Here is a 15,864-nt window from a genome sequence, read left to right as displayed (position 1 = left end):
CACACACACACACACACACACACACAGTCACTCACACACAGTTTGTTATACTGTACACCATCCCCTTGTGTCATGATGTCAACCCACTACATTTCAACAGAGACACATCATTATGTCATATTTCATGTTTTATTTGTCTGTTCTATTGACACCCAGGGAGCCAAAGGACCAAGAGGAATCAAGGGAGCCCCAGGAGACAGAGGCCAGATGGGAGAGAGGGTAAGAGAGAGAGAGAGAGAGAGAGAGAGGTGTCGGCCTAATAATTTGTGAGTCTGCAACACATTAAATGCCCAGTGTTAATCTATCTCAGATGAGTGTACAAATTGATTTGTCATCTGAGTTAAATTAACACCCATTAAGGATTTTACTGTGTCTATAATACTATTCCTTTGTTTCAGGGAGAGGATGGTGCCCCAGGAAACGGAACAGAGGGTTGCCATGGATTCCAGGTACAGTATGAGAAGACACTAACAACAGTACAGTGTTGCCAGGTTTTGTGTGAGGTTTCTCATCATTCAAGTCTGTATCAATATGCATGGACATTTCTGTATTGAACTGTGTATCACAAACCTTTCTGACCTTTTTTAGGGTTACCCTGGCCCACGTGGAGATGCCGGCGGGTCGGTAGGTTCATGACCTTTCCCCTTTGACACCAGCCATGAACTTGAAATTTAGCCTCTTGAATGCATGTACACATTCTTCAGGTTGTTACATACACAGGGAGCGAAAATAATTCACATCAAACTGTTAATTAGGAGATGCCTCATTCATACAGGCTGATGCTTTTATTCACGGTAAAAAAGTGATCTTGTTTCAATTTTTTTTTATTGCCTCTTTACATTCACGTTCTGTGTTGATGTCCTCATGCCACAAACAGCAGTTTTAATTAATGTAAAGTATGCACCAGAAATATTCGCCCTCAGTGTGTAGGGACCTGTAATGTTAATTTAATATAAGATAAGATAAGTAAAATACATCGCACTCAAAAGAAACACCATCAATAATGAACAGAATATACAACACTATACACCCTCAACAGTGCATGCATAATGCAGGACAAAATAAATAATAAGAGCACACACAGTAACCATGTCACATAGTGTCCTTACTGTAATGAACTGTTGTTACTTCTGAGCTAATAGTCTATTGCACGGGCCATCGTATGCATCATTATACTGTACATCTTCATAGCTAACGGCACAAAAGAAGTCTACTGTGTGTTCCCTTGGGGAGGATGAGTTAGATTGTGTAGTGTCCGTTGCCAACATTGTGTAAAGACGTTGACACGCTCATGTACAGTATGTTCCTGACCTTTCAACTTTACTCTCTGAAATTAAGGGCGGAAAGGGAACCCCTGGACCTAAAGGGGATGACGGGGAGCCTGGAGAACCAGGAGCTGATGTGAGTCTGTTTCTCTTCATTTTGGAATCGTCTCTTTCTTTATCTCTCCATTTGTGTGGTTTTATCTTCCCTTCAACCCCTTCCTGGCAGAGACCACTGACAGGATGTGAGTCACACTTCAATCCTCCTTTGTTTTTTATGGACACAGTTAGACATACTCTCTCTTTTATCTTTTATCTCTTTCTGTTGTTTCGATATTTTTTTTTGATGCCTTTCACCGTTATTGTACTACTTTGGATTTTCAGTTTGTTATCTTTCTATCTATCTAGAGTATCTACCTCCCTCTCTCTTTCTTTTTTCTTGTTCTCTGTCTCGCAGCTGGAAGCACTTTATCACATCTAACGGGATGCAGTTTGTGTGCGCGTGTGTGTGTGTGTGTGTGTGTGTGTGTGTGTGTGTGTGTGTGTGTGTGTGTGTGTGTGTGTGTGTGTGTGTGTGTGTGTGTTTGTGTTCAAATGTGTGTGTCTATGGGGAAAGGGGGTTTGAGCTGAGACAGCTGTGTATATGTCGTTGTCAAGGATACCACGAAATGAGGGTAGAATATGAAGGGACCGCATTTCTCATTTTGAGGGTGTCTGTGTGTGTGTGTGTGTGTGTGTGTGTGTGTGTGTGTGTGTGCGTGCGTGCGTGCGTGCGTGCGTGCGTGCGTGCGTGCGTGCGTGCGTGCGTGCGTGCGTGCGTGCGTGCGTGCGTGCGTGCGTGCGTGCGCGTATACATGCGTCCATGTATGGACAGTACACTCGCTCATAAAACCCTTTGCGTTGTAGTTTAAACCCCGGCTTAACCTTGGTGATGTTTGCGCTGAAATCATGACATTAGCGAGCTTCGTGTTTCATGACCTAAACATTCCTGCACATGTTTTCTGTCATGCCTACATCCGTGTCCCCTGACCCCTCCCTGTCCTTGAGAGGACGTCACACTTTGTCAGCTTTAGATTCAGCCTTCAGAGCAGCTCAGAGCTCATTACGACAGTGAGTCACAGCTCATTTAAGCCTAATTTACTCTGCAGAATAATGGCGTTACATGCCAAAAACAACAGATCTACAAGCTAATAATGTGCATGATGCGATGGAGTATGAATTATAATAGTGGGGCAGAGTGAGTCAGAGCTCATTAAGACTGTGTTAATACTGAGGCAGAGTGAGTTAGAGCTCATTAAGACAATTAATACTGAGTCAGAGCTCGTTAAGAATGGGTTAATAGTGGGGCAGGGTGAGTCACTGCCCTGCAAGAGTAAAGAAGGGACTGTACAGCCTTTCTAGTGGAAGCATTTAAATATTTAAATAATACTTTTGGAGCAACACATTCTTTTTTGAAGTTTCTTCAAACTTAGACATTGTATTTACGCCTGCTTTTAACATAAGATCTTGCATTAACAGTCAGTCTTAACTTCTCACCAATAGATACTTGTAGCAATGATTTAGCTACAGAGTAAAATGTTGGTGATTTTCATTTCACATGTAATGGCGTACTATTGTACTTTGTAATTTCCCTAACTTCCCTGACTCTGGCTTGGGTAAAAGTACTGTAGCTGCTTTTCTATTTCTGTCTTATAATGGTCGATATTGAGATGTGAAATTCCTTTTTAAAAATAGATTCCATATTACAGTTTCCAAGTTTCCATATTGAACGTATAGATCACTGGCCAGACTGAATCCATTACTTTCCATTCAAGACTTGTTCATCACTCTCCCTGTGTTTCAACAGACAAAAAGTCTCTTCTCTTTTCAACAGTCACATACTTGTTTCCACAAGTTTTTGCCCCCAGCCAGTTGCTGGTATGTTTGAATGGACAATGACATTTACTATACACAACAGGATCAAATGTAAAAATCAAATGCACTGTAATTAGACTGGGTGTTTGAGTGTAAGTCAAACAAAAAAGGCAGAAGAGGGGAAAAAAGGCAAAAAAAACTAAAGAAAACGCTTTAGTTTTTGTGTTAAAACACAGTTGGCCTACTTTGAATTTTATAAATGAATTGTTTTTGCACAGTTCAGTTTTTGTGTTAAAACACAGTTGGCCTACTTTGGATTTTATAAATATATCATTTTTACACTGTTCAGACATGTATGTGTAGCAACTAGCTTTACTTGTTGCCAGGGGGGACTGGGTGTGTCAGAGAAGGTTAAGGTGCAGACAGCCCTCATAACCTTTTAACAAACTGTGTAATTAATACAGCTTCACTGTGGTATGTCAACACTGACGTCTGATAATGTGTCCTCATATATGACGGCATATGAAGTGTATCTCTCCGTATGTATGTGTGTGTGCGTGCGTGCGTGCGTGCGTGCGTGCGTGCGTGCGTGCGTGCGTGTGTGTGTGCGTGCGCGCGCAAGCTTTTACGGGTGATATGGGCCATGTTTCATACATCAGAAACTGTTTGAAGTTGGGAATGTGCAGTAATTGAATCCGTGTGTGTGTGTGTGTGTGTGTGTGTGTGTGTGTGTGTGTGTGTGTGTGTGTGTGTGTGTGTGTGTGTGTGTGTGTGTGTGTGTGTGTGTGTGTGTGTGTCTGTCTGTCTGTCTGTCTGTCTGTCTGTCTGTCTGTCTGTCTGTCTGTCTGTCTGTCTGTCTGTCTGTCTGTCTGTCTGTCTGTCTGTGAGTATTTGTGTGTTTGTGTGTGTGTGTGTGTGTGTGTGCGTGCGTGTGTGTGTGTGTGTGTGTGTGTGTCTGTCTGTCTGTCTGTCTGTCTGTCTGTCTGTCTGTCTGTCTGTCTGTCTGTCTGTCTGTCTGTCTGTCTGTCTGTCTGTGTGAGTATTTGTGTGTTTTCTGACTTGTGTAATAAAGTGGAATCACGCATGTGCGTTTCGTTAACAGGTGGTCAGCATTACCTGTTAACCTGGGGAATGTTCGTGTGCAGTATCGTTTCTCTCAATCTTCTCTCATTCTCGCTCTATCTACAGTATCTGTCTGTCTGTCTGTCTGTCTGTCTGTCTGTCTGTCTGTCTGTCTGTCTGTCTGTCTGTCTGTCTGTCTGTCTGTCTGTCTGTCTTGCCTTTAGGCTTTAAATAGAGTAGAAGTATAGTCCAGCTGTTTTTAAATTACTCTGAATGGAGATCAAACGGCAAAAATGATCTACTGTATCATGATGATTGGTGGTGCAGTTGTCTGCCTGTCCTCCTACATCCACTGCTCTTAGACGTTGTGATGTAAGCTACCCGTTTTGGAGTGATTAGCAAGGAGGTACTATTTGCAGCACAAAGGAAGCTCACCACATGGTGAATTGGATTAATTCATTTTGTGTTCTAGATGTGTAAAAGATTCAGTCAAGGTGGCGAAACAGCTGTTCTGTGGATGTTTTTCTTAATGAGTCATAAAACTTTTTCTTTTACTTTAATCACTTTCACGACTGTAATCATAGAATACTGTAGTTGTGGTGATACTGAATACCATCTTTTTCTACTTTTTATTTATGCAACGTTTCGACCTTCTAGGTCTTCATCAGGCCTGTGCAGACTTTCTTCTTATCCTTGATGTCCAGCACCTGGCCTAAATGCCGGTGTGGGATGTGCACACATTTTTCTCTGTGAATTGTCCAAAATAGGGACATCAGGTTGAAAGTTGCTAAAACAGATTCTAACAGAACTAATTCTAGTTCCTGGTTACTAGTTACAGGACACACTCCGGTGCTCTCTCTAAACTTGTCATTTTGTGGTAACATCCATTCTCCCAGTTAGTCAGTAGTGTTAGGGTTAGGTTCAGTCAAAGACAAATCCACTCCCTCACCCACTTTGAAGTAAATCTAACTGTGGGAAAAAAATCAAGGCTCTTAAAGTGGGGATAATTTGACAAACAGCTTAGAAAGAGTGGCAAGCCATTTATTATCCACGCTTTATCTACAGTATCTCGCCCATAATCTCCCACTGATTAGCTATGGGTCACAGTAGCAGCTGCAGAGTTGGACTTCTCCTGCTCATTGCAGCTGGACGTTGTTGACAGAGAGTGGTAGCACAGATCTGACTCAGATTAAGATTTGAACTGCATTCAGTGACATGATTTATTTTCTTCTTCTTTTTTGGGGGGACGATAGCAATGAAATGGAGAGAAGCATACAGGCTTAATAAAGTTGACATTTAGAGTAACTGAAGGGATGTTAATTTATAGATGTCCCTAATGAGTCTCATATGTGCTGATTGGCAGGCAAATGTGATCTTAGAGAAACAGGGGGGAAAGCAACACATACCTGAAATGTCTCTCATGCGATCCACAAAGTGAGGAGAAATTTCCACTTGATATATCCCCCCCCCCCCCCACACACACACACACACACACACACACACACACACACACACACACACACACACACACACACACACACACACACACACACACACACACACACACACACACACACACACACACACACACACACACACACACACACACACACACTAATTTGTCATTGTTTCTCAACAGTCATTTGCACCATCTGTGCAGGCAGAGGTTGGCAGATGTTAACAACAGGACATTTATCTCATCTATCGTCAAGATTTTTCATAGCTTCTGCCCAAGCCAGACACCCTACTGAGATTCCAGATTCCAGATTCACTCATTTATCACCATTTCAATGAACCATTGATTATCTCCGCCAGGCCAAAGACAGGTGGAGATGATTTTGTACCCCCTGTCTGTGTGTCTCTCTGCGGCTATTCGCGCACACCACTACACCGATATGTGTCAAATTGATTGTGCACGCTGCCAATAGGCCAAAGAATTCAAAGATACAGAGATCTCCAAGTACGTATGGGCATAAAAGGGACACAGGCAGACAGACAAATACAGAGATCTCTACATATGGGCAAAAAGGGACACAGACAGACGGGTACAAGGGGTATTGCATAACTGGGTGTGGCATGCATGCATCCCAATTTGCATTGTTCCCGACTTGCATCGTTCCCGAGTAAATCGGTGCCCAGCAGGCACGGTCTAGTATTGATAATGTAAGATTCTCTATGAAGGACCCAATACTTTTTACGCCCTGGCTGAGATATGCGCTCCACTGAGCATCCCTTTTTGGAATTTGGCTTGGTGTGTGCTCGGAGTAGACAAAATTATCAAATATACAAATACACATCATCATAAAAACATAAAAAATACCATTATAAATTAAATAGAACACTCGGGGAGTAGGGACACAGTTGAATTATGTTCATGACCTGATCTGATGATGAGGAGTTAAGAGCCGTCACTGCCTCAGGAAATGTGCTGGAAACATATTCAACAAAATAGTTCTGCTCTTAATACATCACAACCTGACCTTGATATACAAACTGCTCAACAGGAAAAACTAAAATGGACAATTAGCCAATACATAGGAAGCCAGTAGATTGCCCCCTCACAGTGGCCCTCATGTATCAACGCGGTGCAGACCAAATAATGGGCGTACGGTGAGATCACCGCAACTTTCGGCATTTATCAATATATCCTGACGTTGGCTTCATCCTACCGTACGCTGAGATCTCACGTCTGGTCGATAGCAGTTGTTGACTTTGGCTGCGCCTGTTTATTCCATTCTAGACGTGCGGAGCAGCATTGTCTGACTGTCTGACAGGCATCTGGACACATAATCCACTCCTAAATGTATATCTACACTAATAAATAATCCCTGTGAAAATATAACATTTTATAAAGTAATTTAAACAAACTGCTTTAACAGTCATTCGGTTAAGCTTGCAGATCTGGCTGCATTGGCTATTTGAAAATAGTAGATATACAAGCTCACAACACGTCCCATCCCGACGCGTTGTGAGCTTGTAGATCTGCTATTTTCAAAATATACAAGCGCTTCTGCAAGAGCATTTTCGGGAGCCCCGACCATCTTTTCATGGACAGTGAGGTCTACAAACTTACAGTAGCTTGTCCTATATTATGGAGTTATGTCATAGAGAGTTATGTAGGCTACGCAACCTGGCTGGGTTAAGGATATAAACCCGACGATCGAATCTCTTATTAACGTGGCAGCACAGGATCACGAGTCTCACAGGGAATATCCTACATGACTGCTTGTGCACTGCTCGGTATGGGTTAAATAAATTAATATACAAACCCCATTCATGGCGATGTGATTGGTATCATCATACTATAATTCTAGTAAGGGCGTAGTGGTGAGTAGGTGAGTAGGTGAGTAGGTGAAGCTACCCGGTTCTCCTCAGTGGCTGGAGCAATTGCTCTGATTTTGCACACAGCCATTGACCATTACCATCTGAACTTAACTGTGAAGCCCGTTTTTCAATTTCACCAAATCTCAGCTTCTTATTAGCGTTTTTGTGTCAAACACTGTCGCCATGGTTACGGGGCTGCCCAGCTATGGGACGAACTGCCTCCCGGGTTGCCAGATCATGTGCGCATATCCCCCCACGGATGCGTCGACCGGGTATGGTCTAGTAATAATTCATGTAGGCTACAAGCCTACGTGACAAAGATTGTACCGCTACGGATTACATGAAAGACACAGTTGGGCGTGTGTGTATATGTGTGTGTGAGAGAGAGAGAGAGGCGTGTGCGTGTGTGACTTGACAGGCAGCAAGGCGAGGCAAGCCGCCGAAACTCTTTTGGCTTCCCATGCTTTATTTGGTCGTATTCTGGTTCTCCATGTCGTAAAATCAGGGCGTTTCGAGAATATTTAAGGGCGTGTTATTTAAATGACGCTCGGTTTCAGCCGTGACATTTATCAAGGCTCCGACCCAATGTACGCTAGGATTGTCTGTGTAGGATTCGTTGATAAATGTGACTTCGACGTTGGTGTACGGCCGAATATATGGAAAAATATAAGCCGGTTTATACGTTCCGTTGATAAATGAGGGCGACTGTGTCTCTGATCCTCTCACACAATATTTCTTTCTGTCCACAGAATAACCTGCCAGGGGATCCAGGATCGAAAGGGGCCAAAGGTCACAGAGGATCCGAGGGCAAACCAGTAAGAATGCCAAAACAACATCAAAGTAAAATCCTCAGTGTTAATTTATCTCTGTACCAAATAGACCTGTAAATGTCAATTTGGTTACACTGAGGATTTGTGTTGGTGCATGTGTGTGTGTGTGTGTGTGTGTGTGTGTGTGTGTGTGTGTGTGTGTGTGTGTGTGTGTGTGTGTGTGTGTGTGTGTGTGTGTGTGTGTGTGTGTGTGTGCGTGCGTGCGTGCCTGTGTTTTGGTGGGTGCGTGCATGTGTGTGTATGTGCATGGGCTTCGGTGTGCATGTACAAGTCCAGACATAGCAGGGAGGGATTAAAGGACAACTTTGTTTTTTTACAACCAATGTTTATGTTTTAGATTGTAATTAAAGTAAATAAAAGATGAGTGTTAAAAATTTTAAATTTACTGCTTTCTATAGTTTTAGCAATTTTCACAATCTTTTTTACAGTGTTTTCACAGTGGGCGGGGGCATTCTGTCCGGTGGCTAAATATGTATTTTTTTAACACATTAACCCGGCGTTTTCTTTATTATTATTTACAGTAGCTCTTCTAGCCCCCAATAACTCACATCTGGCCATCTCAGACAGCCGGACCTTTTTTATTGTGTAAAAAAGGCATATTTAGCCACCGGACAGAATGCCCCCGCCCACTGTAAAAAATATCGCAAAAAATGCTAAAACTATAGAAAGCAGTAAATGAAAAAAAAATTACACTCATCATTTATTTACTTTAATTACAAGCTAAAATATAAACCTTGGTTGTAAAAAAACAAAGTTGTCCTTTAATACCTCTGCCTCCAAAATAGATCCCTCCCCAATTCTATACACATGCATACATGCCGCAGCCTTTCCCAAATAATGTCAACAAATCTTCCATGCTTTCACAAGTGCATCAGCTGGCAATTGAAGTGACACACAAAACGCTGGTTCCTGTAAGATGTACAATATGTATGAAGACCTAGCTGTTCTCCTGGGCCTCATTCTATTCCATCAACCTTGAACTCTAAACGTTCCAATTTTCAGCACTCTTCCCTTACTCTAGTGGTTCTCAAAGTGAGGACCGGGGACTCCCAGGGTCCTTGAGGGGGTTCCCCCGCAAAATTAGTTAATATACCATCAAAATTAGTTTAACCACTTTAACCCTATATACATCGGCTATTTCAGAATAGCAGATCTACAAGCCCACAACGCAGCACGATGCAATGCGTAGTGTGGTTTTAGATTTTTGGGGAATATGTTTGAAACATTTTAACAACACAAGTCATGTATGGGGTCCCTGGCACAAAATATTTTCAGATGGGGATCCGCGGGCAAATACATATTAATTTAGTGGTCCTTGAAATGAAAAGGTTTGAGAACCACTGAGAACCACTGATGTGCAATATGCATGAAGACCTGAACTACTCTGCTGGGCCCCATTCCATCAACCTTGAACTCTAACCTTTCCAATTTTCCCCACTCTTCCCTTACTCCGCTGTGCTCCTCTCCCTAGCTCCCCCTCTTCTTCTCCTCTGGCTTGTGGCTCCGCTGCATATTTCTGCAGGAACAGTTTGAGTTATGTCTGTGGGATGAATCCTCCAGTCTACAATTAACTGCTGTTTCGCTTTTCTCTGTTTGTGTGTGTGTGCGTGTGTGTGTGTGTGTGTGTGTGTGTGTGTGTGTGTGTGTGTGTGTGTGTGTGTGTGTGTGTGCGTGCGTGCGTGCGTGCGTGCGTGCGTGCGTGCGTGCGTGCGTGCGTGCGTGCGTGCGTGCGTGCGTGCGTGCGTGCGTGCGTGCGTGCGTGTGTGTGTGCGTGTGCGCGTGCGCCATCGTTGTCGCACAAACACACACACAAAAGAAAACTCTTAAAAGTGAAATTTTTGTCTGTTAAAACAAAACAGATGCAAGCAGCGCAAGACACACAGAATGGTGTGACGGAGAGACAGAACTGTGCAGTTTCTGAGTTGTTGTTATAGTTTGGGCTGAGCGTGTGGGTGGGGATGGATGTGGGTTAAATGACTCGGATTCTGGTTTGCATCGAATTCAAAGGGAGTAACGGTTTTCCTCTTAAAAAATCATCACATTCTAGGCCAGTGATTCTTTTTTTTCTCCTTTACTGTAAGTTAGCACCAGTTCTAACCATTCAGTCAGTTTACGTTCAGTCAAGTGGAGAAACAGTGGTCTGGCTGATTTTATACTGGTAAATACTACAAACACGATAGTGAATCACTCATCCCCTCTCCCTCCCATTTCCCTGCCTCGCTCTCTGCTTCTCTCACTATCTGTATCTCTTGTTCTCTCTCTCTCTCCAGGGACCTCCTGGGCCTCCAGGACCACCAGGAACCGATGTGAGTTTAAAAAACGTTTAATCAGTCTACCTTTGACCCTCCTTCACCCCTGAACTCAGCATGGCCACAGGGCTGGGCGGCCACAGTACCCAAAAGACTTAATTCCCCCTGTGGCCATATTGGTTTGCACTTGAAGTTGATACTGCAAGTCAGAGCCACAGGGCCAATTTCCTGGACACAATAAGTGCAGCATTTGACCGAGAAGCTGTCTCTGAAGTAAATCTCATTTCAAGATGTTTTCTTTTTCTTTCGGTTTTGGAAAGGCCTCAAGTTATGTCCGTGTGCTCCGTGCGTTATGTAATGCTATGTAATGCTACACTACACCACACCACACCAGACCATACCGTAACAGACATTCCACCTCTACTTTTTCTTCTTCCTCTTCTTCAGGAATGTGAGATTCTGGATATCATCATGAAGCTCTGCTGTAAGTCCACCCTCGAACTGTGAACATGCAGTTACACACATTATTCCACACACACACACACACACACACACACACACACACACACACACACACACACACACACACACACACACACACACACACACACACACACACACACACACAACATAGTAGCCGCACACTCTTTACTTCAACTCACTGCCAGAAGACATTCAGTGGAAACCAAAAATGTGAAGGTTGAGAGGGTTATGTTGACTTAAAGGGGAAATCCACCCATTTTCAATATTTAACTATGTCATTAATATAGCATAAAGGAGTTGTGTGGAAATAAGAAAAAAGTTCCCCCCTTTCTGTGTTGCCTTGAACTGGAGGATTGATTTTGGGTTTAACATTGCAAATTACAACATGATGACTCATCGTGTTGTAATTTGCCATGTTAAACCCAAAATCAATCTTCCAGTTCAAGGCAATACAGAAAGGGGGGAACTTTTTTCTTATTTCGACACAACTCCTTTATGCTATATTAATGACATAGTTAAATATTGAAAATGGGTGGATTTCCCCTTTAACAATTTAAACTCTCATTAGTTAATCTTATTTTTGCATCTCTCTTTTTTGGGGTGCGTTCCTCATCACACAGCCTGTTGTGGTAAGTTTTATCTCCACCTACTACTATCATTTTTTCCCCACCCAATTAGAAACAGATGGCGCCAGCCAATCTAAGTATTTCCCCTATACTTATCTCTACTGTACTGATTGTTTTGTGATTACTGGCTGTAATTGTGTGTGTGTGTGTGTGTGTGTGTGTGTGTGTGTGTGTGTGTGTGTGTGTGTGTGTGTGTGTGTGTGTGTGTGTGTGTGTGTGTGTGTGTGTGTGTGTGTGTGTGTGTGTGTGTGTGTGTGTGTGTGTGCTTGCTTTAGAGTGTAAGTGTGGACCTCTGGACCTGGCGTTTATTGTGGACAGCTCAGAGAGTATTGGTTCCTCCAACTTCGCCCTGGCCAAGGACTTCATCATCACTGTAATAGACCGCCTGATGAAGGACCAGCAAGTCAAAGTCAGTGATGCTTATTTGTGTCTTATTTTATTACTTAATTAATATTTATTTTGTCTTGAATGCCTATAAAAAAAATTGCCTCGCCAGCAGCAGGGCTCTAAAGATGGAAATGTTGGTCCGTCTGTGGACCAACTAGGGATGGATATTGTTAAGATGCTATCGATTCAGATTCTGTTCATCGATTCTGGTTCTTATCAATTCAATGATATTGTAAGAGGGCCCCCAAATAACTAGCAAAACACTAGGATTGTAATTATAATATAATAACATAAAATAATATGTTTTCTTTAAAACCTTGAAAAAAGTGTAGCGGTCTAGGCACCTAGGCTCAGTGTAGCCTGACAGCGCGTCGCAGGTTCGAGTCCCGATCCCGACGGCCTTTGCTGTGTGTCACTCCCCATCTCTCTCTCCCCATTTCCTGTCAGACTACTGTCCTGTCAATAAAGGCATAAATGCCCTCCAAATAATAATAATACAAATAAAAATAAAGAAAAAAAATAAAATTAAGAAAAATAGGAACTTATTTGTATAATATGTTAGTTCCATTGATCCATGCCGGAACACAATCAATTGATTGATCATTAAATAAACTCTGGGGGAAATGCATGCGGCCTGCCCATCTGAACACTTAACGATGGGTCGGCCGCGACCGCTTTCGAGATTTTCAAGTGGGCCCTGATCCAGAAAAGATTGAGAACCACTGGACTGAACCACCATCGGCCGCCGTACGATGGTGCCGCAAGCCGAAAATAGCCGATCTGCAAGGTCTTCGGCTATTTTTGGCGCGCAACACCGGAGCGCAAAGAAGCATGAATCAGGCCTTACTCTCGTTCCCTTTATAGTCGCATGCCTTTGCGCTGTCTTTGCAGAATGACCATTATTTGACCCATGAGGCATTGTTTAACTTCACATGATGATACGGTGCAAGCTGCAAAGTGTTATAAAGCTGTCCTTGTAGATGCTTGGGAGTGTTGCTTTGCGGACAGAGAACTCAAAATAGAAATGTGTGAATGGAGAACATATTTTTTCATGGTTTGGACACTTACTTTTATATCACGCCAATGACTCTGTCATTCCAGTTTGGATATAATTACTGAAAGTGGGTGTGACTCAGAAATGTTAACAGAGGAAAACATGTGCATGTGCGTACACACATGTACACACATAGACACACATCATGTGCACAAGCACACACACACACACACACACACACAAACATGCACATAAACACTCACTCATCCTTTCCTGTTTCTCTTTCCAGTTTGGTACTAATGAGTCCAGGGTGGGTGTGGTTCAGTACAGTGGAAGTCAGGCTCAAGAAGCTGTCCAGCTCGGAGACCCCAACATCAAGACCCTCGCCGAGTTGAAACAGTGAGTTAGCAGATGCCCACCGGGCCCTCACACACACACACACACACACACACACACACACACACACACACACACACACACACACACACACACACACACACACACACACACACACACTCCGGATTTGCAGTTACTGTAGCCGTTACTAAAGACTAGGCCATCTCTCTCTTCCTGTGTGTGCGTGCGTGCGTGCGTGCGTGTGTGCGTGCGTGCGTGCGTGCGTGCGTGTGCAGGGCTGTGAGAAACCTGCGTTGGCTGGCTGAGGCCACATACACGGGCGAGGCCCTGCAGTACTCTCTGAACAACATGATCAACCGCCTGACGAAGGACAACCGCGTGGTGCTGGTGCTGACAGACGGCCGCACCAACACCGAGAGGGACACGGTTCCCCTCAACACACTCTGTGGAAAAGGCATCAGGGTAAGGCATGGCACAAACAAACAAAACACATCACTCCAATTCTCAGTCCAGCACAGTGTCTTGTGAGGGCTCTTATGGACACAGTGACATAATACACAAGGGGACACGCGTGTTAGGACCCATCTTTAACCACTTAAACCCTCTATACTTTAGTAAACTTGACTGGAGTTGGCTTTGTACTTGGCACACTCTTTTTTCCCCCTCTCTACACCAAATCTCTTCACCGAAAATAGAAGCTCTCAACGTGTCACAATGTAATGCGTTGTGAGCTTGTAGATTGGGTATTTTCGTGAGAATGGTCACTCCAGAACAGGGACGTTCGGATGCAAGAGGTTAAGGGAAACCGGTAAATTTTGGCACTCTGAGAGTGTCAAAATTGACCCATAAATGTTAATTAACCCTTTTACACTCTCATTTAACTCAAGAGTCAAATGTAACTCAGAGTTAAGTTAACACTCAAGACTTTACTGTGTAAGATTTTACGATGCTTGTCGGATAATGAATGCTTATTACTGACCTGACTTGTAGGTTTTTTCTTCTCGCAAATGATTGTTAATGCCTCTTGGAGTCGACCCATACATATAAAAACATTTTCAAGTCAATTTATGTTACTTAAGTCTTCTGTTATGGACAACTCCCGTCTGCCTCAGTTCCCACCCCTCTGGCGCTTAAAACACGTTAAAATGCGGTGCATTCTATTCAAATAGCTGATTTATGGCCTCCATTTTTGGTAGGGAAACTAAATTAAATACACAAATGTACCAACCTACATAGTAAAATCCTCAGTGTTTATTGATCCATTTATAACTCAATGTTCAGATATCACCAAAATGGACCTTATGGCTCCCTTATGGAACCTCTAAAGAACCATACAGGGGCTAAACCGGTTCCTTGTACGGCAGTGGTTCTTTAAAGCACCCCAACCATCCCCCAGCTGCTGAAGAACAACCATTTCTTAAACACTGCGTTTCTCCAGGTGGGAGGTTTAGGGGTGAAGGATTACTCCGGCCGCCAGCCCAACAGTGAGCAGCTGAATGCTGTGGTGTGTCAGAGTGACCCAGACAAGCCTGGCTTCTCTTTTGTCCTGGACAACTTTGCAGAGCTGCTGGACGACGCCTTCCTGCAGAACCTCACTGCCAGCATCTGTCAAGGTACAACACAAACACACACTCATGTACAGGTGCCAGATTTATCATTCCATATAAATAAATGGACTTAATTCTTTTTTCTTTCTCGCTTCCAACACCAGATAAGAAGTGTCCAAACTACAAATGTCCCAGTAAGTCTGTTTTCCCTGATACTATATCACATGTGCCACATTTTCATACATGATCGCCCTTGACTTCAATTTCAATTTCTCAGGCTTCTCCTGTTGAACGTCGACTCACTCTTTTCCTGATATTTGTTTTAAATCTTTATCGAGGAGACTCCCTCAGTTTTTCTTGCTAAACATCTACTGTCCTTGAAGTCAGCACCAGGCCAAGTCATTTAGTGGATCACGTTATTGACCCCACTGTGTTCTGTACGTTACAGTTACCTTCACCGATGACACAGACATCCTGGTGATGATGGACAGCTCAGCTAGCGTTGGCCAGAAGAACTTTGACACCAGCAAGACGTTTGTCCGCCGCGTGGCCGAACGCTTCCTGACCGCAGAGCGGAAAGGGCGGGCGGGTGTACGGATAGGCGTGGCCCAGTACAGCCGCACTGCCCGCATGGAGCAGGAGATGACCACCAACCTCACCCAGCTGGCGTTTCGCGTGGAGGAGGCCGCCTTCCAGAATGACGGCACCGACGTGGTCGGAGCCATGAAGTTTGCTATGCAGCGCTTCCAGGGCCGCGGCGACTCAGGGGGCAGCAGGAAGAAGAAGCTGGTGTTGTTCTCGGACGGCAGGTCGCAGGGCGTCACCGACGCCGTGTTGGAAAAGCAAGTGCGCCAGGTGGCGGAAGCTGGTGTGGAGCTCTATGTCATCT

General features: G+C 43.8%; 1 protein-coding gene across 1 annotated transcript in view; it reads left to right on the top strand.

Annotated features, from left to right (window-relative positions):
• The window catches only part of col6a1 (collagen, type VI, alpha 1), a 34,490-nt gene that overhangs the window by 16,867 nt on the left and 1,759 nt on the right, over positions 1–15,864 (top strand). The window contains exons 22-35 of the mRNA XM_084058383.1: positions 157–219; positions 399–449; positions 589–624; positions 1,339–1,401; positions 8,252–8,317; positions 10,603–10,638; positions 11,029–11,065; positions 11,685–11,693; positions 11,966–12,099; positions 13,361–13,470; positions 13,704–13,890; positions 14,867–15,041; positions 15,140–15,169; positions 15,424–15,864. The exon at positions 15,424–15,864 is cut by the window's right edge and continues 1,759 nt beyond it. Coding sequence (XP_083914509.1) covers positions 157–219; positions 399–449; positions 589–624; positions 1,339–1,401; positions 8,252–8,317; positions 10,603–10,638; positions 11,029–11,065; positions 11,685–11,693; positions 11,966–12,099; positions 13,361–13,470; positions 13,704–13,890; positions 14,867–15,041; positions 15,140–15,169; positions 15,424–15,864 — 1,438 coding nt within the window. The remainder of the gene's footprint in view (positions 1–156; positions 220–398; positions 450–588; positions 625–1,338; positions 1,402–8,251; positions 8,318–10,602; positions 10,639–11,028; positions 11,066–11,684; positions 11,694–11,965; positions 12,100–13,360; positions 13,471–13,703; positions 13,891–14,866; positions 15,042–15,139; positions 15,170–15,423) is intronic.

The sequence above is a fragment of the Gymnoscopelus microlampas genome (genome assembly GCF_963454915.1).
Source record: "Gymnoscopelus microlampas genome assembly, chromosome: 5".
Lineage (NCBI taxonomy): Eukaryota > Metazoa > Chordata > Actinopteri > Myctophiformes > Myctophidae > Gymnoscopelus > Gymnoscopelus microlampas.
This window is presented reverse-complemented; position numbering and strand designations above follow the sequence as displayed.